Source organism: Podarcis pityusensis (genome assembly GCF_964106645.2).
Source record: "Podarcis pityusensis genome assembly, chromosome: 6".
In the NCBI taxonomy this organism is placed as follows: domain Eukaryota; kingdom Metazoa; phylum Chordata; class Lepidosauria; order Squamata; family Lacertidae; genus Podarcis; species Podarcis pityusensis.
The window spans coordinates 37,178,163-37,200,248 of NC_138030.1; the positions used below are offsets into that span (position 1 = coordinate 37,178,163).

The 22,086-nt window shown below is 42.4% G+C and overlaps 1 protein-coding gene across 7 annotated transcripts in view; it reads right to left on the reverse strand.

The window, feature by feature from the left end:
* The window catches only part of TRAF3IP3 (TRAF3 interacting protein 3), a 42,786-nt gene that overhangs the window by 13,141 nt on the left and 7,559 nt on the right, over window positions 1-22,086 (reverse strand). For 4 of the 7 annotated variants that reach the window (XM_081009855.1, XM_081009853.1, XM_081009852.1 and 1 more), the window contains exons 2-11: window positions 20,225-20,300; window positions 17,486-17,888; window positions 16,123-16,258; window positions 15,689-15,746; window positions 15,505-15,529; window positions 14,592-14,621; window positions 12,603-12,698; window positions 8,952-9,023; window positions 6,794-6,934; window positions 2,601-2,738 (exon numbers count right to left, since the gene is read on the reverse strand). In XM_081009855.1, the coding sequence (XP_080865981.1) occupies window positions 2,601-2,738; window positions 6,794-6,934; window positions 8,952-9,023; window positions 12,603-12,698; window positions 14,592-14,621; window positions 15,505-15,529; window positions 15,689-15,746; window positions 16,123-16,258; window positions 17,486-17,827 (1,038 nt within the window). In that variant the 5' untranslated portion in view covers window positions 17,828-17,888; window positions 20,225-20,300. Of the gene's footprint in view, window positions 1-2,600; window positions 2,739-6,793; window positions 6,935-8,951; window positions 9,024-12,602; window positions 12,699-14,591; window positions 14,622-15,504; window positions 15,530-15,688; window positions 15,747-16,122; window positions 16,259-17,485; window positions 17,889-20,224; window positions 20,301-21,613; window positions 21,931-22,086 lie in introns of those variants that run through there. The other 3 variants (XM_081009856.1, XM_081009854.1, XM_081009857.1) reach the window with 3 other exon arrangements.

The following is a 22,086-nucleotide window of genomic DNA, read 5'->3' on the forward strand; positions in this document are numbered from 1 at the left end:
GTATAGACTTTGAGTCTTGCAATAGTTTCTGGATAGATTCCGTATTGCTGTTTACTTTTTTCTCCAAATTGCCTAATGTTTCTGTATTTAAATCAATTTTCCTGTTTGCAATATCCACTTTCTGGTTCGTCTCTTCCACCTTGCTATTCGTCTCCCCCACTTTTGTACTTAATTGCTGTATTGATTCATTAATCTTAGTCAGAGCACTGGCTAAAAGTTCCTCAGACATCCCACCAGACTTAGATTGTATTGCCGATGCGGGCAAGCCAGCAGATGATTGCCTTCTATGTGTCCAAGGTTTCCCTGATCTCAAAGTTGACTGGTCCTTTTGACCATCAGCCATAACAAAGTGAAGGTCAAATTCCTTTCCCACGTCTGATGTTCCTGTTTATAAGTGGAAAATTCCTTTCCTTTCCTGCAATTGCAGAGAGTCCCACTAGATGGACACTGTTACCACCTAGCAAGTTACTGTCTTTTTTTTTAAAATAACAGGGGAAAGATACTAAGTAAAAAAGTCAAGAATAGAGGACACAATATAACTTTCCAGTCCTTTCCAATCTTTTCCCAATGAAGTTGGCCACAGTGTATCTCCTTTGCAGCCAGCAAACAGCCTTAACAGCTTTGACAGCTGAGACGTCCCACTGACAGATCACTCATTTAATCCTTCAATTTAAACAGTCCGGTAAAATCAAGAATCTTTCCCTTAACCCTCCAAAGGGTAGATCCTTCCAAAGTTCTCAGGTCAGAAAGAAACACTTATTTCAGTTCAGTTTTCCCACGTTTAGCTCCAAATCTCTTTGCTTTATTCCTTATACAGTGCAGTGAAGCGGACTTCCTGTTTACGCTTCCACCGCGGTAGCCAATTCAGACGTTTTTTCAAGCGGCTTAAAACTTTTCCGCTTTTTCACAAATAGTCCAAATTAGTCCAAATAATGCTCTTTTATCCAATTCTTCTACTCATGGTTAATTTTTAAGTCCAAATGTCCCAGGAATAAGTCAGCGCTCTCCAGCAACGGCAACGCGGCTTCGCTCAGTGAGAGCAGCGATCCGCTCGCAGCACCGCGCTTCTCCCCCGCTCCCTTCCGAAGCCTCAAAAAAGGCTTCCTTTCGGGTTGGGGGGGCGCTCCAAGGTGCCCGCCGAGCCTCCACGTTCGCAGGCGTCCGCGCCTGCGATTTCTGAGGGTCCCCGCTTCGCCGGAGCGCACAGGACCCGATCTCCCGCTGAGCTACCCCCTCCGAAGATCAAAGGAGGTCCGCCATTGCTGCTGGCGCTGACCGGAAGTCAGGCTTGTGGGAATTCTTGTGGCGTGGTGAGGAGGAGCCACTTACCTGACATTCCAGCAGGTGAGCAGCTGCTGCTCACCAGGAGAGAGATGTGAAAAGGAGCAAGGTGGTGAGTGGGGAACGGTGTGGTGCAAGCGCAGCAACAGGAGCCCCAAATTGGCCTCCTGTACTGGCATAATGAGTCACTGTTCTCAGCACAGCAGCTATGAACTGGACCATCAGGTTCAGGATGAGGTCTAACATGGGCCCAGGATGCTTAAAGGATCATTGTCTCCCATCCTTCATCCTGTCTGCTCCATAAGATCAAAAGGAGAGGCCATTCTCTGTGTTGCAACTAGGATATGGGTATGGCTGACAACAACAAGAGATAAGACCTTTTCAGGGACTGCTGCACCGACACTTTGGAATACCATAAAATGCAGATGGCCCCTTCTTTAGTTGTTGTTTTAGGAGGGTGATTAATTTTTTGGTTTTGTGTGATGCTTTTGCCTGCTAAGCAGGGCTTTTTTTTCCAGCTTGAACACACCTCTCTAAGCTGCTGTGGCTGTGGTGAGCTCTCTCTCTAAAAAAAAGGTCAACAAGTTCCTGCACCTCTTTTTCTAGAAAAAAAGCCCTGCTGCTAAGTACTATCTGAGGCCATTTTTATCAGTGATCTCTGTCTCTGTTGCTCTTAATGCTGCATTTTTAATGTATTTTTATTGTTGTTTTAATATTTTAATATATTTTTAATGTATTGTGATTTTTAATGGTTGTAAGCTGTCCTGAGAGGTACATGGGCATTAAAAGGGCAGGACAGGGGTAATATAAGTTGAGCAGTAAATGTGTATAACAACTATCCATTGCGCATATTCAGGCCTCAAGCACATAATCTGCCTGTGAATAGAGAATTGTGCACCTTTCCCAGTCATTATACATAGTCACCAACAGGTCTTCAGAAATGTACATATTGTTTTATATGTAGATTATATTTTCCAATAAAATATCAATATTGATTTTTTTTTAAAAAAAACCACGTATCAACTGAAATTTGTACAGTCTCCGTTCATTACGCATGCTATCAACAGGCCCTGGGAAATATGCATATCTGCACTGAATTTTGTACATTCTCCAGCCAACACGTATAATCCCCAGCAGGCTTTGGGGAATGTGCATTTCTCAGCAACAATTTGTTCATTCTCTGGCCATGAGTCACCCTCTCAAGAATCCTGTGATGTTAGCCACTATTATTCCCATTTTAAATTCTGACTTTGAGAACTGATTGCCAGACTTGCTGCTGTGCAAGGGAAGGTGGTCTCACAGAAGAACAAGGAAGCTACCTGAAGTTTGTTCTCCAGGACATGAAGATTGTTTTCCAGTTCAATGTGCTTGTCAGTCAGCTGGCTCCAGTCTTCGTTTAATGCGTTGTAGTGTTCTTTCCAGAGGGCACAGTCTTCTTCTGCAACGGCTAGGGCTCTCTAGGAAGAACATGGTCACATGTAAGGGGGAAAGTCAACAAGCATGCCTTCTCGAGAGCGACAAAGGGAGCAGGTGGCGTGGATAAAGCAAGCTATGATCTCCATGAATTGGGATTGGAACTCAAGAGGTCAGCTGTGTCAGGTGGCAGGACTAGAGCCAACAGGTGGAAATGGCACGGAAACAAAACTCCCTAACAGTGTCCCAGGAGGAGCTGGGCTCTCTCCTTTGTTGAGGGAATTTAAGCAGAGGTTAGGAGGCTCTCAGGCATGCTGTAGTTCCAAGCTAGCTGAGGGTCTAAGGGCCACACTGTCTCATTCTGGCCCCGCCACAGGCCATAGGTCAGCAGTGGGGGTGGCCAGAAAGTGTATGTGGCTAACTCACAGTCTTGTACATACATGCACAGAGCACAAGTCTCTCTCACACAAAGGCAGGCACAGAGCTCCTCTTCTGATTGATACAGATCAACAGAGGAGCAGGGAAAGCTTTCCTTCCCATCCTAGCACTGGGCAGGGCCCATCCTAGCACCACAATACCACTGGCCAGAGATTCCGCTACTGCAGGCAAAATTGGTGGCTGTATCTCCATACTAGCCCACAGACCTCCAGTTAACCACCCCTAATGTATTGAGCAGGGATTTGGGCAAAAATTACCTCCATGATTCTGTGATTCAACCTGCTGTAGATGGAAAACACCACATTCATTATAACACAACGGAACTTCCCTTCCATCTCTTCTGCCCCTCCCAAAAAAATTGTTCCTGGGGTTTCCCAAGAGGCCAGAGAAGTTCTGTCATGCAAATCAATTTTCGTCTTCTTTCTGTCTGCATTTATTTGCTTGTGCCACAATAACTGATCTGTCCCTGAAATTTATGGATGTGGATACCTTAAAGGTAAAGGTACCCCTGCCCGTACGGGCCAGTCGTGTCTGACTCTGGGGTTGCGCGCCTATCTCGCTTAAGAGGCCGGGGGCCAGCGCTGTCCGAAGACACTTTCAGGTCACGTGGCCAGCGTGACGAAGCCGCTACTATCGAAGCAGAGCAGCACACGGAAACGCCGTTTACCTTCCCGCTATAAAGCGGTACCTATTTATCTACTTGCACTTAAGGGTGCTTTCGAACTGCTAGGTGGGCAGCAGCTGGGACCAAATGACGGGAGCTCACCCCGCTGCGGGGATCCGAACCACCGACCATGCGATCGGCAAGTCCTAGGCGCTGAGGTTTTACCCACAGCGCCACCCGCTGTGTACCCGTGGATACCTTAGGCTAAACTTAATCCTTTCCCCACTGCTGTTTTCCTTCAAGATGTGTGCTATTAAAGAAAGCCTCAGGTATTTGCCATTTTCAAATTTATTTCCAGAAATACTATCTGGCAACCTCAGAAGCAAGAGGGGAATCATCATCACCAGACACATTGCCCCCATTTCTCTGCAACAAAGCAGCAGTTGATATTTCTGCCTGAAGGAGGGCTGGGTGAAACAGAAGCTCAAACATTTCCGTCAACAGATCTTGGTCCACTAGCAATCTTCTATTTTATGCCACATACTGTAGCTTTGTATATGGTGCCATCTAGTGGGGATATGAAGGGCCAATCCAGATAATACGTTTAATATTTGATCACATTTATGTATCCTTCATTCTTTCCAAAAACAAATAGCACAAGTAGGTTCCCAAACTGGACTAGGACAATGTGGAGGAAGGAAGCAAAGTCTTCCCTTATACCAAAGGTAGCCAACGTGGTTCCCTCCATATATTTTTTTTCTTGGACTATAACTCCCATCAGCCAATCATGGGCAATGGTAGAAAGTGATGGGAGTTGTAGTCCAAAAAATAAAAATCGGGAAGGAACCACATTACAACCCCTGCTCTATATACTTTCCCAATGAAAAATTACCCTCTAGGCCACCAGGTGGCGCGTTGGAAGATGGCCGACAATAACATCTCTCTGACCCATACGAGGTAATTAAGGGGCTGCTATGGGAAGTATGCAGTCTTCCTCCCGCCCAGGAGACGGGGGGGGGGGCGCTGTCTTGTCAGCGGTGTTCACAATGCACCCCCTGATCCAAGAGATGGGGGTGCTGAACACTTGGCACGAGCCCTCGGTGAAGTCAGATCTTCCTGACGCCGATTCCAATTAGCGCGTGCTGGTTAGCTTCAGCTCGGAATTATAATTGGAAACATATGATTGGAATGAAGCTGAAGCACATACATCAAGTAATGTTCGAGGATAAGACTGCTGATTTATGGATCTCTGTGACCGGGAGTGATGGATGGATAAGTAAATCTTCTGATTAATCACCACTAGGAGACTGTATGTTTGGAATGAAGGGGGGGTGGAGGAAAAAACTTTTTTTTTCTTTGCACGATGTGATATTAATAACCCTTCACCCCAGATAGAAATAAGATTGTTGCGTTTTTATTAATCACAAGCAGGAATTCAAGATCTGTGTGGGATGGATTATAACAGGAGAGAGGATTGGTGAACGGTGAGAAAGAGGAAATTTTTTATGACACAGTTAAAAAATGGCGTCTCACCAAGACAGGCTTGCCGGAGAAAGAAGGACAGGGGGAGGAGAATCAGGATCGTTCGAAAGAGAAGGAATGTTGGAACACAAGCTTGACCTGACAAGAGCCTCCTGATTCACTTGATTTATTTGGCAAGCCTGAGAAAAGTAAAGGACAGACCGAAGATTACTTTTTTATGGAAGCGTTGAACAGAGGCTGTCCCTGAGCGATATGATCTTTGAAGAGTACAAAACCCACACAGAGGATGCCTGTTTTCAATCTGCTTGTGAAAATTATCAGAGATCGCAAAGAAAGGAATATACGATAACAATAAGAAGAGAAAGAAAGTAATAAAGGACTATCTAGATTGAACTGGATAGAACTGTCTAATTAAAGCAGTAATATAAGTGATGTTTGGACTCGTTCGGAGTTTTGGACTCGTGCGGAGCTTGATGTATGGGTACCCCCAACAAAATTTAAAATTTGGCTGTATAATTTGGAACTAATGTGATTTGGATAATGTGATGTGATTGGCCTGTTAATAAAAATTATTTTTTTAAAAAAAGAAAAATTACCCTCTAAAACTGCTGTAGAAAATAGCTGTTCCAAAGGGCAAGAGGGATGAGGCCTTTTTCTCTTTGTGAGATGGTGCATGAGGAATAGGTTAACTCTCCTCCCCACACATCATTCCAAGCGCTGGGTTTTTAATCCATGTTCACACCAAGTTATCCAAAATGCATTCGCATCCTGTACAGTGGTACCTCGAAAGTCGAACAGAATCCGTTCTGGAAGTCCATTCAACTTCCAAAATGTTCGGCTTTGTGGCATTCGGGAGCCAAAACGTTTCACTCGCAAGGCACTTGGGATCCAAGGTACGACTGTACCTTGTTTAAAAAATGCTGGTGTTTGATGCATTGTTTCTCAAACCAGATTCACAATGACTGGAGTCCTTAAGCCTATGAAATACATCTGAAAACCCAAACAACTTAAGTACACTCTAAGGAGGTAATGTAAACACACCCCTTGTTGGAGCTTTAGGCAGAGAAAAAGTAGCAGAGGTGAGATCTGAGCCAGAGAATGCCTGATTGGCTCAAGTCTTTTAGTAAGTATACTGCACCAGCTTAATACTTTCTGAAGGTACATAATTAACCACCCACCACAGAAAGACATGTGGCCGCTTTGCGGAGTTGTTACACTTATTTGCATTTTAGCTGAAATAACCCCCTTGTACATGGCGTGGGGTGATAACATGCTTAGTGGGGTAAAGCAAAGCTTGTGGAAGTTGGTGTGGTGAAGGCAGGCAAAATCCCCACACTGCTCTTTCAACTGAGCAATGTGGTTAAGGTTATGCTTCAGGCAGACCTGACCACAATGATGCAGCCAAGTGGTTATTGTCAGCAACCGTGCTCCAAAAACACACCTCTCACATTGCTCTGGAGCTTCAGCCTTGTACTGAATGCACAACAAAATTCCCACATGTATGTAAAGATGGAGCATGCTGTGTAAATTGCTGCCCAATCCTGTCCTTGTTCCAGGCTGAAATTCCACACCTACCTGGGCATTTTGGAGCTGCCCTTCCACCTGCAGTTTCTCCTCAAGGAGTTTCTGAAGAGACTCTTTCGCTTTCAGCTCATAGTTCTGCTTTTGATCTTCCATCTCCAGCAGAATCCTCTTTAAGCTCCGCTTTGAGTGACTCTAAACAAACAAATGGAGAACTGAAGAATGACGCCCAATTTAAAAATATTAAAACCAATACGACCCATAGTTCACCAAAGTAGACAACATGCCCTGGAATTTTTTCCACACTGGGCAATTATTAAAACCATTTGCTATAAAATGTGGATGTGCACACACTCCCATTTACGCCGCCATTAAGAAGCAGAGGTTCTCCGTTTAATTGGATCTTTAATTGGTTTTAAAGTACAGTGGACCCTCGAGTTACGTACCACTCTGGATACGTAACTTTCGGGTTGTGAACGCGGCAAACCCAGAACTGTATACTTCCGGGTTTTGCCACACACACATGTGCAGAAACACTCTGTGCGCTGTCTGCGTGCAGAAGCAGCGCCTCCAGTTACAGACTTTTCAGGTTAAGTACGGAACCCCGGTGTGAATTTAATTCGTATCCGGAGGGTTCACTGTCCCAGCACATGATGGAAAAGGGTTGCAACATCATACTGCGGAATATACCAAAGGTATATTCAAAGGTTTGAATTGAGATAAGATTTTCTTTGGCCTGAGACGGTTGGGGAGAGGGAAACCCATGGTTTGTTTATTCTAAGCTTCTTTTATATATTATATATTCTTTTATATGATTCAGCAAGCCTCTCCGGAATATAATATAAAAAGATATTTATAAGTGAGGAAGGGATGTTGGAGTAATACTGATATTAACAAGGGAAAATGGAAACTGTGTGTGATCTGAAATGAAGGAGGGCGAGGGGAAGCTCAAGTATGACTATGTTGGAAAGACCATGTAATTCCCCTTACCTCCATTTAAAAACAATAGACAAGGAAAAAGAGACTGATATTTGTGTGTGCTACTGACAGAATATAATCTAAGATAAAGTTTAATTGGGCCATAAATCTCTTGCTGGAAGGAAAAGAATTTGGGGGCTGTGATTAGAATGCCACAGAGATTGGAAAGTTGGAAAGGAGATTTGCGACATGTTTTGCTAGTGATACAGAATTGTTTCGAGCAGACTGTTGCCTGTTCTGAGACATCAAAGGAAGGGACGGAGAGATAAGAGCTCTGAGAAACTTCAAGATTCAGTTCCGCCCCAAGCCATGATGGGAGAAAACAACAGCTAGGAAGTGAAAGAGACAACACCATATATGGACAGAAGGAATCTCCAAGGACATAACAGTTTTCACACACAGGGCAGAATAAAAGATAATAGTTTGAGTTCCTCACTTGAAGTTTTATAAATTTATATATTGTAACATCATGAATGGAAATCATTAATTATGTAGTAGCTGTTGACTAAGGGATTATTAATAAGTGAAATGTAACTGTCATTAATTAAGATTATGGAAAGCAGTGATATAAGATCGGAAATGCACCCAAACCACCATGCGGGGAGCCACTTTAACAAAAATGTATTAATTGGAGGTTGATTGGTATTTTGATAATTGTATTGTTATAATTTGGCTATTATTGGGGGTATATTGGAAAACAAATTTTTTAAAAGGGGGGGGGGAGAAAAAAAGGTTGCCCACTTGTGTTCTAGAACATAGCAATGTTATACTGTTTTTAACATTTGATTGGGAGCTGCCCAGAGTGGCTGGGAAAACTCAGCCAGATGGGTGGGGTATAAATAATAAATTATTTATTATTATTATTATTATTATTATTATTATTATTATTTCAACAGAGTTGTAATCTCCATGAGGGAGTCAAGTAGGTCACGCCCAAGCACTCATCTCAAACACAGAGCAGCCCCAAGAATGCAAAGACTGGCCACTCCTGGCATAATTATGAAAATTCTCTCAGAGGAGAGAAACAGTCCTTCTTTTTTGAGCCAAAGATGATTACATTATATTATAATAATTATATATTTATTTATACCCCACTTTTTCCCCTGACAGGGACTCAATGAGGCTGACATATAAAACAGGAACAGCTAAAAACATTTTTAATTTTTTTAAAAAACAACAACAACCAAACATTTATAGAATTGAAACAATGTTAAAACTATTAAGAATATGTTACCTGGGTGCAAGTCTGCAATTGATTCTCCAGGGCACTCAGCCTGCACTTGAGTTTGTCTTCATTTAGCTGACCCTAAGAGGAGGGCGGGGGAAAGGTTGGAATTTTACATCCTCAACTTCCAAAGATTTGTCTAACAAACAAACAAAAAAGAAAAAGAACCCATGTCCCCATATCCCTGGTTCACTCATGTTTTCCAGAGTTGTTGTTGTTGTTGTTGTTGTTGTTGTTGTTGTTGTTGCAAAATATGAGCAATTCAGCTGAAATAATGGCAGTCTGGAAATGCCTCTCATCTCCAGCACTCCCTAGTTATTTGTATCTATGCATTTTATCACTGTCGTATTGAGAGTGACTTGGTGCATCACAGAACAGGGTTCCTGGACCTTTCGTAGTTGGGTGGAAGCCATCTCTTGTGCTGAGGAGAACATTTCAATAGGTGCTGCTTTCCTCACCACTGCAGAGCTCTGTCATGACAAGGCGTACCTTCCAGAATCTCCTCTTCCAGACATCTACCTAGCAAAGTACTGCACACCAAACCTGAGGGGAGCATTTCTTAATATGTTTGCGATTAAGCACAAAAACGGTGGCTCAGATCCCTAGGAAATGCCTCTGTGCATTAATCCAATGTGCAAAATGGCAAATCTGCTTTCCGAAGAGCAATGCTTAAAATTAATTGAGCTGGTGCCTAGGGCAGCACCCTTTGAAACACCGAGGAAATGGGATTTTAGGTACTTGAGTCTCTTAAGGCATGGTAACAAACTAATGCTTCCACTTGTGTCCAAAATGGGCTAACAACACCTACAAAGAGGTACTATGTTGCAGCAGACTTTCAGTAACACCACACGATCCTAAGGTAACAGAGAGACATCACATTAACAGGGCATGTCCGCACTGGAGAATTATCTAGCTGTTAATCCACTTCTTCCCTCATTCAAATTAGATCACATGTGTATGAGGAACAACTTTGGTCTTTCCTGTTCATACCAGTAGATGTTCCCTTTTGTGTTTGTCCCCATCTTCCAGACTGCTGAATCTATTATGCAAATTCTATTATGCCTATTAGGCACAGACAGGGCATGCACAGATAGCTGTGTGCACAACTTGGGGGCTGTTTTTAAATCTCCCTGTCCAGGAAGTGTGCAATAGCACAGTCAAGGAACTGTAAATTCTCAGCACCCAATTTTCACATGGTTTGCTTGTACAGTTTTCCGATTTTGTGCAAATCTGAGAGATATGGAAGGCTATGCTTTTCCATTCAAGAGCACCCCAGAAATAATTGCCCGCATAGCTGGAAAATAAAATTAAAAAATCATCAATTCTCAGCACACACACTTTTAAGATTAATGGTGCTGCTCAATATCTGGTGTGTAAATATTTAATGCTGTTTGCTTGTGCAGTTTTCTGGTTTTGTGCAAATCTGAGGGATAGAAAAGAAAAGAAAAGAGCATGTGGTCCCTTCAGGAGTGTGTTGGACATAGTTATGGGCATCACTGGGAAATAAATTAAAGGATGCTACAGGACACTAGCTTATAAGTTCCCAGAGGAGCCACATAGCCATTTACAAATCAGATTTATTTCTCTTCTCTTATTTGGAAACAAAGGGATGAAAGCTTCCCCTCACTTACACCCCTGATCCTGACTCTGTGCCAACTGCTTATTTCTTTAAAAATCAAACATGGCAGAGCAAACTACAAGACATGCATCGCGTCAAGTTTGCTCCTTAGACATTTTGAGGCACTGAAAATGTTAGATGCCACCTACGGTTTTAAAGAGGCTCTTATTTTTTAATTAACTCATCTCTCATCTGACATTTGCCGTGCCAAATCTCAAAGCTTCCAATCTGTGTTTGTTTTTGAAATCCCAGCAGCAGGCTATTTGTTCCTCTCCAGAGGTAAGCTGTGAAGGCAAAGGCTGCAGTGCAAAACTATTTTCTACAACATCACCGCTGAGAGGTGAAGTGCAAACCCACCTGTTGCTAAGCTGAGGTTTCAGAGACACTTCCTGCCAGCGAGGGTGTCAAGCTATTTTTTCCTCACTCCTCTTGAAGCTTGACTGAAGTCTTTCACAGAGGAAGTCTCAAACCACAAAAGCATCAAACTGTACATATTCTTTGGCATTTCGCTTCTCTCAGAGCTCTTGCTGGTCTTATTTTTGGGCAAACTACTTTGCATTGCTTTCCTTTTTTTTAACTGCCTGCAGCATTTTTAAGGGCTTAACTTTCAATGCTGCCTACCTGTCTAACTGTGAAAAGCTGTTTAGGCTGTAGAGAGGACATAACATTTTGTGGGGTTTTGGGGCAGTACAGTAAGACCATCCTTGCAGACAACCCAAACACATTTCTTCCATCCCATAAAACGACGTGCTTTTACTGGTCTGGCGGTTTTTCAATATGATCCCTGCTGAATCCACAAAAACTTGATTCCTCCTCGCAAAAGAGCGATAAAGCCTGCCAGTATGGCTCCTATAGGCACCTATTTGCAAGTGGCCTATGATATTACCGCAGAAAAAACACATGCACTACAATAGCCCAGTACAGAAATGGCCTGCTATTTAAAGATTGTTTCCTTGTTTTGGTAAATCATTTCCCCCTTGCCTTTACAGAGTGAGTTCCCACTTCTAGCAGACCTACTAACACTGACCTAAAATTTAAAAACTTGATATAAAATGAGCACAAATGTTTTTCCGCCCTCTGCCCCACATGAAGGCACTCTACCGTGGAGATAAGACTCCTACTCTCTGGTTATCTAGTCTGATCATAGTGAAACAGGGACTGGAGTCACTAAAGTGATACTGGGCAAAATCACTCTCAGAATGTGATACTTCTCTGAAATACTGCAGTGTCAGTGAAAGGCCCCAGGTCTGCTACAATCTCCTTTTTTGTGAGCCTTGTTTACACACTTTGGACAAATGTGGTGGCACATGAAGCACTTGATTGGACAGACTTACACAAGTCTCAAGCACTTAAAATGCATTTTCTAATTTTCAAGGTGCTAACTCCACCACCTTGAATCATGGTAATAAAAATTGGGTGTTTTTTTAAATTAAGTTTTTCAAACAGAAAAAAAGCCAGGTAAGAAGGAAGCAGAGAAGGTGGGATAGGAAAGAATAAACCACAATCCTGATATTCTGTCAGTTTGAACCATGCTTATAGTTTCTAAGTCCATAGCTTTTATCTGAAACACCTGATGCTTTTATGCATTTCGAGCTTTGTTCTATGGAAAACAGATAAGTCGTTTTTGCACACAGGGTCAAGTTGAACTTTGGTGCATATGAGTGCATGGCTAAATCTTAAGCGTACTTACCAGGAAATGTTCAACTCATATTTGGAATGTGGTACCTTTCTTGTCCCTCTTGTAGATGCCTAGAAAGGGAGATTCTGGCAAGCACACCTTGTCACAACAGAGCACTGCACCTACTGAAATTGTGTCTTCTGCACAAGGAATGACCTGGGCCTAAGAATGAAAGGTCCAGGAACCATGTTCACTGATGCTTCTGATCACTCTGGGTAAGATAGTGATAACATGTGTAGGTGCCTTGTCCTTACTCCTCTACCTCCTGGTAAACAGCAGCATTACGGCAAATGAAAGACCAGGTGAATGTCACCACTCCACCCTGTCACCTGCTATAGATAATCTCAGCATGGCTAATCAGTACCTTCCAAGACTTCTCTGCCGCTTGCAGCAACGTGGCAAAAAGTTCCTGTAAGATGGCCATCTTCTGCTTCAGCAGTAGCTCCCGATGAAGTGCCTCCTGAAAAAAGGAAAGGAGGAATCAGGCCCAGCAAAGTGTGCAAAAGGTGTACTTATTCCCCAATGCATCCACACTATACATTTAAAGCATGTGGCTTCCACCAAAGAATCCTGGGAACTATAGTTTGCCCCCAACAGAGCTATAATTCCCAGCACCTTTCACAAACAACAGTTCCCAGGATTCCTTGGGGGAAGTCGTGTGCTTTAAATATACTGCTGTGTCAGTAATGAGGTTTCCCTTTATCTCCCAGTAGAAACTGCTGCCAGGCTGGTTCAGAACAGCTTGACAGCTTCACACAAAAGAGACGCCCTGCATTTGCCAAATCTCTTCTGGGGCTCTGATTCTGCACATGCTCTCACACTGGCTTCCCGTAAGCCGGCTAGCAACCTTCATCTGTTGACCCTGTTGCTCGCAAGGAGCCACCTTTAAACCGCAACTCTTCCCCTCTATCTTCTTCACTTATCTGTGCCTGAGATGCCATTTCCTGCACACCACTGTTATCATTCCTGTTAGGCTTTCGGAAGGAAATCCCAGCGTTGCGTTAAGATCAGACTACTGGTCCCTCTAGCCTGCCCTTTCCAATGACTGTCGGAAGCTTTCTAGGTTTTCAGAGCTTTCCCCACCTCCAAGGACTAAGGCTGCTGCTCAACAGAGCAACTCGTAGACTTCAATCCTCGCATGTGAGTAAGTCCCACTGAACTCAAGTGGGTTCACTTCTGAGTAGATACATACACAATCATACTGCTCAGCAATAAATTGGATGGCATTTTAATGACTGGTTGATGAAACCTGTGCAAAACTGCAGATTATTATTATTAAAAAATGTGGTTTTGCACTAGGAGAAAGCATTTACTCACAACTAAAGGTAAAGGAACCCCTGACTGTTAGGTCCAGTTGCAGACAACTCTGGGGTTGCGGCGTTCATCTCGCTTTACTGGCCGAGGGAGCTGGCGTACAGCTTCCAGGTCATGTGGCCAGCATGACTACGCCGCTTCTGGCGAACCAGAGCAGCGTATGGAAACGCCATTTACCTTCCCGCCGGAGCAGTACCTATTTATCTACTTGCACTTTGACGTGCTTTCGAACTGCTAGGTTGGCAGGAGCAGGGACCGAGCAAAGGGAGCTCACCCCGTTGCAGGGATTCAAACTGCCAACCTTCTGCCGCCACCCGCGTCCCCTCGCAACTAGTTATTGCTAATCCATCCCTGCAACTCTCCACGTACTACAGCTTCCTATGTCCTCTACAAAGATGCTTCTGATGGTAGGGGGACCTTCTGGAACAGCAAGGATATGGAAAGGAGTGATGCAGCAGGCAGGGAGAAGTTGGCTTTGCATGAATAGAACATCTAGCTCAGTATTGGACTTTCCAGGTGTTCAGCCTCACCTCACCTAAAGATGCTAGGGATTGAACCAGGGATGTACTGCAGGCAAAGCAATTAATTGCATTTTAAATAATTTAAACTTTCTTTTTTAAACCTGCTGCTTGATTCACGTGGGCTGGGATTTTTTATTTTTTTTAAAAAATACTTAAAAATATTATTAATCCATTAATCTAACTGTTTTTATACTTAAGACTATTGGTAATCCACATGTCCAGGAAAATGGGTGGCAGCCTTTACCTAGTGAAAATATGCACAAGGCTTAAAGCTTCATGCTAACTTTTCTCCTTTGGTATTGCCTTCAAGGTGTCTGCTAAGGCACTAAATGTTTGACTCTAAATAATGCTTTCGTCAAGACTCTGAGAGCAAAATCTGAGGTAATTTTCCTAATTGGTGCATGTCTCATTTACAGTTATGGTCCTATCTGAAGGACAGAAGTCCTTTCAGAAGAAACAAAAAAGTCCTGGCCCAACCCTTCATGAAAAAATGTTCCGAATTAGTGTTAATTACTCACCTTGAGGTAGTTAGAAAGTTGAATAATCTCCTGAAATTGAAATAAATGGATTTAAAGTTCGACTTGAGTTGAACATGGAAATGTTAGCGTAAGTCAAGGAACTTAAACAGACACTATCTATCTGCAAGCCTCAAAATGAAGCTTGTATTCTTGGCAAGGTAACAGGTAGACCAAACATTCAGTGTGTTTAGGCTATGGATACTGGTGGGCATCCCTTGCAAAGTTAAGGGTACTTGATAAGAAGTATTCAAGGCAAAGCCTTCTATGATACAAAAACTATTGGGAAAGGCAGCTCTTCCCAGCCTGGTGTGCTTCAGATGTTTTGGGCTACATCTCCCATCAGTCTGGTGCGAATTGTAGCCCAAAACATCTGGAGAGGTGGCTGATTTGGAGAATAATCCACAATTGGCTGCAGCACAGTGATATGACCTGCCCAGGTTTATCCAAGATGAAAGTCACTGCATGGCTCAGTGGTCCTTAACAATTGCCTACCCTGCAACTGTTTTGAAGTCCCAGACAGGCAGCAGAAAATGAAAGTCTCATTATATGTTTAAGAAGCTCACAAGGAAAGGATCTAGAGGTCATCCAGCTCAACCCCAACAAAATATAATATAAGCTGTTTTGTTTGAGAAGCTTTCCAGAGCTTAGTCAGTATTTTTAAAGGATTCCCAAAACCCAGTTTCAAATTGGTATGATGCTGCTGTGGTTGTTTTGCAATCCCAGGCAGGCAGCAGAAAAGGAAAGTATTACTATAAGCTAAAGTGGAAACACATGTACAGGTTTGTTTAGGGCAGCTTATAGTCTTTACCACCAAATATATTTTATCTCTAGGATCTGATTTGTGCTGCTACACAGAGTATATCAATCATGAATGTCTTAAAACAAGAGGTTTCATATTTCTTGTATTCCATACCTTATCTAAAACTGCTGTTCCACAACTGAAAAAGAAAAAAGGAGAAGACTATGTCAAAAGAGGATGTGCCACTATTGAAAAGAATGATGCGTAGGAAAGAGGTAAATGATCAAAAGTGTCTAGTGAATAGTATAGGTAATCATCAAATGTGTCCATACAAAAACCAAACAATGTGCTTCCTTACTCTGTCTGTTGGCCTGAGTTTTTCTTTACTGTACTCGACTCATCTGTGGTTTGGGTACCTGTAAAAACACAAAATGAATAAATTCCATATAACTCCTTTCAACAATGGAAAGTTAAATATGATTGGACATATTTATTTTGCGTTTACGTATGCTGTTTATTTATGAAAGGAACAGCAGAGGGGGGAAATACTCCCATTCCAGAGTCTTTGAAATGGAAGCGTTTGCATCTTAATGGCAACATTTTAATCATGTTTATGGGAAATAAATCCCACTGTGTTCAGTGAGGCTTATTCCTACCTAAGTAAGTGGACATCTGAAGTCTTGCCATTATCTGAAAGAATGTCCAACCAGTTCAAATGGAATCATGTAAAATTTAGAAATAAGTTGCATACCAGTTTTTGCTAAACTGATTTCAAAGTTTGCAGAGTCTTACCTTTACAGGTTGTGTAAACTTTCACAGTGAACATGTTTTCGGGAGAGGAGTTCAAGTTGCCATGTGCAAAAGTGTCAGTGAAGCTATGTTGCACAGATTTGGTATGAAGCTGAGAGGTACAGTTATCCCAAGACTCCTGAAACAAAGTAAGAACATGTCTCTCTTCAACATATTGGTCTCAAGCCACATTGGAATAGAGTTGGGTGGTATTAGTGCCAAATTACCTCTAAATTGCCCCAGTATCAGATTGTCTGCCCGTGGAAGGATGGGACTTAAAATAAAAAAAAATTGAGGAAATGAACCATTTAAGTGACAAAACAGCACTATTTTGCTATTAAAGAAAACAAAACACTGTTGTCATCACCCGTAATTGAAGCTTTCTGACTACAAGAACAAAAACTGACCCTGGGGTAATTTATGAAAGCTATTCAGGAGCTAATTTATTTATTTGAAATATTTGTTTTGATTCTTTTATTTCCAAAACGTGAAAACAAACAAGAAGAACGGCAGAGTTACATCTTGTAATTACTAATAGGAAGTAGTATGTGTAACATAGATTCCTTCTTAAGTAGTAAGCCCTGTGTGTAAGATCCATTGGCAACTTGGAAATTTCAGTCATCACCATCTTATAGTTTGTACTTAAGTCTCTTTCCCATGATCTGAATAAAAGATTTGATAAATAGCTGTTTGATTTGTGTATGAGGTAAAATCATACCACACTATATAATAATCAAATATTTTAGCTTTGCCCTTAGCTAATTCAAGTTGGTAAGTCATTCCCCCCCTCCCCCCCCGCCATGGCTATTTGAAACATTTATATGCCACCGTTTATCCAAAGATTTCTAAGCAGTTTAAGAAAAGATAAAACCAGAGGCTATTCATGACTAATCCCCCAGCCTTGATCAACAGGAAGTTATAAAACATCAGGAGCGGCCTCAGTTAGAACTTTGATACAGCTAACTCAGGTATGTCCACACTGATGGGCAATGGCTCTCCAGCAGGGTTCAAAAGAGGGGATATTCCCAGTCCTATCCTGGGAAATTCCCAGTCCTATGCTGGGAAATGAATCTGGGATTTCTACCACTGAGATACAGATGTTTCTCAAGGAAAATGGGCCACTGAAGTCACTGAGGCCACATTTGTACCATTCATTTAAAGCACTGTTATACCATCTTAAGAACCATGGCTTCACACAAAGAATCATGTGAACAATAGTTTGCAATAGATGCTGAGAAAGACCTCCATCATTTCATGGAGCTACAACTCTCTGAGTTGTAACAATCAATCTCTCTTCACAGGGAATTATGGGATTTGTAGCCCTGTGCGGGGAGAAAGTCCCATTGCCCTTATGTTCAGATATTACCTGGTTAGCAGGCAAAGATCTCAAATATGCTGATCTCTCCCCTAAATCTCCAGGTCTATTCTCCGGAACCAGGGACATGTCTCTTCCAGGAGTCAAATGCACTTCCTTCCTCCCTGGCCCTTCCATTATTAAATTTCTTCTTCTGAGGATCACTTTTTCTCGGCGTCTTTGAAGTAGCTCCTTGGCTTCTTTGCTCTGGCGTTTATCTGTGAGACGGCATGTGGTCCTGTTCCTCCTCCTGCGCAGGGTTTCTCGCTTTTCCTGCCGGCGTTCATATTTTTCTTCATAACTTTCATGCCTGGGGCCACACCAGCCATGGGATTTGAAAATCTCTTTTATCATACTGAGGGCACAAGACACCGCAGTGCAGAGCGCTTTCCAAATACACTTGAGAGTCACCTTCCTGGGGAAACCGTGAGAACAGAAATTAGCAGGATGTTAGGCTGTGGGAGATTTCTGTATACAATAATACACACAATGTATCTATGGAATAGGATGCAATTGACTCCAAAATGAAAACTTTTTTTTCATAAAATCAAATATGCTGTCATGAGGGCAGGTTAACTAAATTCTGAGCTTCTGGAAGATGAAGCAAACTGTACTGTTCACATCATATTGCATATTGTGGAAATTTCACTGCTCCACTTGAGCAGGGTTATTTTAAAAGCTCCAGACCTTACAGTTATCCTGTTATTCAAGTCTTTTGTGATTTCAACAACATGTGGGAAAATCCTAGAATAATATTTTAGAAGAGGATCCTTAATCTAATTAACCTTCCCACTCACCCCCCCCCCAAAGTTTTATGTTGGACCAAAATGCAAATTCCATGATTTTTAAAAAACACATGTGATTTTAAAAAATGCTTAATTTTTTTCCAATGAAACTAAAATTAATCTACTACTAAAATACAAAAGAAATCCAATGTAGTGCCCAATATTTTGAGTATTTTTTTTATCTCCCTGAAGCTCTGTAAAGCTTTTGAACTAGGAAAATCACTGGTTAATGCACACAGATATCTGCAATAGTTGCAATTTTTGAAAGTGGGTTTCTTCCTCCAGATGCTTTTTGCATTTCACCTTCTGCTTAGGTCTAAGGGCTGCAGAGAGTGTGCTTTGCAGATTGCTTGGGAGTCATCAAAGGAACATCTAGAGATGATAAATTCTGAGGGCAAAGCTCATTGTACCAATGAGCAGGCATGCCACTGTTCCTTTAAAAAAAACCGCCACCACTTACCTCCTGTAGTAGCTTTACTTTCTCTGTTCTCCACACTGTCCAAAGGCTGTTGGATTAGGGATGCCATGTTCTATTGCTTAATGCTACACAGTTAAATATATTTATGTTCACTTTGAAGCAGGCTTACAAACTAAAGCCCGAAAACTGCAGCTAAAGGCAGTTTTCTGTGTATATCAGACTTAATCCAAGTTACATAGGCAGGTTGTTCCAGAATTCAGACAGAAGAATGAATGCCTTTGTTTTGGCATTACCTTGTTACCCTGTGCCTATATAAAGAGTGAGTTGTTAACCTCCTCCTTCCCTCATTAAAATCTTGACGGCTCATATGTTACAAGTATGTACGTAATTTGTCCTAGGAGTCAACTATATGAAAGGATTCGGATCTTTGCTTTTCCATCAGAAATAGAAAACAGGGTAGTGGGGTGGGGGGAAGAGAACTCAACAAACTTCAAAAAAACCCTTATCCATCCTTTAAGCCAGTGGGATAATCCCTCTGCATATTCTAAGACTGGTGGCTGAAAGGAGGATCATGTGAGCATGCTAGGCATTCAGAAGGTTAGAACAGGGTTGGCCTTACACTACAATTTAGTGGCTAGCAGAGCTTTATTTCTGTCCATACCCTCCCCAGTTTAACAGTTATCTAGCTGCAACAGTAAAAGGGATGCGGGTGGCGCTGTGGGTTAAACCACAGAGCCTAGGACTTGCTGATCAGAAGGTCGGCGGTTTAAATCCCCGCGACGGGGTGAGCTCCCATTGCTCGGTCCCTGCTCCTGCCAACCTAGCAGTTCGAAAGCACGTCAAAGTGCAAGTAGATAAATAGGTACCGCTCCGGCGGGAAGGTAAACGGCGTTTCCGTGCGCTGCTCTGGTTCGCCAGAAGCGGCTTAGTCATGCTGGCCACAGGACCCGGAAGCTGTACGCCGGCTCCTTCGGCCAATAAAGCGAGATGAGTGCTGCAACCCCAGAGTCGGTCACAACTGGACCTAATGGTCAGGGGTCCCCTTTACCCTTTACCTAGCTGCAACAGTATGCTTGACGATGCGGACTAGGAAGCTGGATCTGGTTTAAAATGCAACAGCCAGGATTTTAAGTGGAATTGCTTGCTGGGAGCGTAACTTGACAGTTTTGAGAAATGTGCACTGTCAGCCACTTCCAAGCCCAATTCAAGGTGCTGCTTTTGATGCTTACAGCCCTTCAAGCTTTAGGTCCCAGGTACTTTAAGGACTGTCTAGTCTCATATCTACCTACCTGTCCCAGTTTTGCAATACTAAGCCTAGCTTAGTTAGAAGCATGGCAGAAAGTGACAATGTGGGCGTGGGAGAAGAAAACCAAGAGTAAAAGCAGACCAATGTGTGGCACCCAAGATGAAGAAGGAACCATAATCAGGGAAACAGGAGCAAAGGGCTCAAAAAGTTTATTGCAGAAGGTTCTGTAGATTCCAAGTATCATTACTCACAGGTTCAGTGTGTGTTTCGTATGATCTGGTCCAATTCTTCCTGCAACCTACCTCTTTCTTGGAGTCTTGATTTCTGGGCTTGACCAATGTGGAGGAAGGTTTCCGTGAACTGCGGAGGCTTCACCTACTGGGAATTAAAACACATGGCAATCAAGGGGACTGTTGTTTTACTTTGATCATTGGAACAGTTATATTACTTACAGCTCAGCAGCTTGCCAAGGGCAGGGAAGCACTCGCAACAGATGCTCTGTGTTGCACTTTGAAGGCAAGCAGAAACCAGGATGTATGGCTGTGGTTGCATACTTTGGAACCATCTTCACAGTGATGCTCAATTAATACCAACATTATTATCCTTTTGGCACTGGGAGAAAACCTTTTTATTCTTCCCAACTTTTAGCATATCTATTGGGTCTGGCTTTTACACTGCTTTAAACTGCTGCTCTTGCTGTTTGGGGCTGTATTTTATTTTATATTGATGTTTTATTGTGTTATTGAAGGGTGATACAGAGGGATTGATTGTTAAATCGCTCTGGAAACTATATGTGAGGGGAATAGGTTTCTTCAAACCTCTTAGCAACCTTAAAAACTACAGTTCCCAACATTCTTTTGGGAGAATTTCTGAATAAGGCCAGGACCCAAAGAACTATGAAGCTAGCTTTTGTAAGCCCAAGGGTTTACAGAACTTGCTTTTTTCAAGCAGCTGCCGCATGTAAAACTGCTTTTAAAACTGAGGGGTGTTTCAAAAGCAGTTCGTGAGAGATAAGGGAGGGGATAATCAGTTCAATGAAAAGTTAAAAGTTTTTTTAAAAAATCCGTTAGTATAGTGTAATGGCTCCTTTGTGAACTTAAGTCGCTCTTTGGACTCTGAGCTAACATGCCCAGACTTCCAGAAGTAATGGCCAGCACTTTCTGGCTGCAACAACTATTCTTCATACAATGGAAAGTAAATACTCATGCTCTTTGATTTATAAGATATATACATCTTCATAATGTACCACAAAAATCAAATGCATGAACTACTGCTAATGTATTGGAAACAATGGTAGCCCCCCCCCCCTGCAAATACCATATGGGGTTGTGATTCCAATTAGAGTGGGGGGGGGGGAGCTAAATCCTTCTGCCCATGCCATGGTCCTGCTCCAGCTCAGCCCCACCCCAAGGTATTAGTTAAAAACATAAAACTAGCCAAACTCTGTAACTAACATCACCTGTAGCTCGGCTCTTACAGAGAAAGGCAAAAATGCAGTGTTCTCACACAAGCCAGGTACTCAATTATAAGTACACATCAGATGTTTGTATTGAAATTCAGGTTATTATCCTTATTTTAAAAATAAATAATTTACTTAAAAATAACCACTTCTTAAAATATATATATATCTAGAGATAAACACAATCCCTACTTACAGCCTCACCACACTGCAATAAAATAAGCACTGTTACCTCTTTGATGCACAGCTGGAAGATGTGTAAGGGAATGTAATTGGTGTCCATTGCACTCAGCTGCTTAAAAAGTCACCCCTCTCCCAGCTGATGCCTTTATCTCTGGCTGCAGCATTTTGATCTGACTACTCTGCAATGTCCTCCATCCAAGTCTGTGTTCTGGGCCTGCAGCTTACTAGGCTGTAGGACTCCTAGGCCTGCTCCACCAGGATAGCGTCTCTTTAGGTCAAAACCCCCATCATAGACAGTTGGGAGTCTGTCCCCTTGGCAGATGAAGCGATTCTCACCTCACTTCCAAAGTGGAGGTAAGAGCCCCATGTAAACACAAAGCAGAAGGAAGGTGGGATGCAGGGGCTTCAAAATGAGCTGTACCATTCCAAGTTGCCTCCTGTTAAAAAAAAAGTTACTGGGGCTTGCTTTTCTATTTTTTATTCATGCAATTTTTTAAAAAAACATATAAGCAGTTTTGCTTA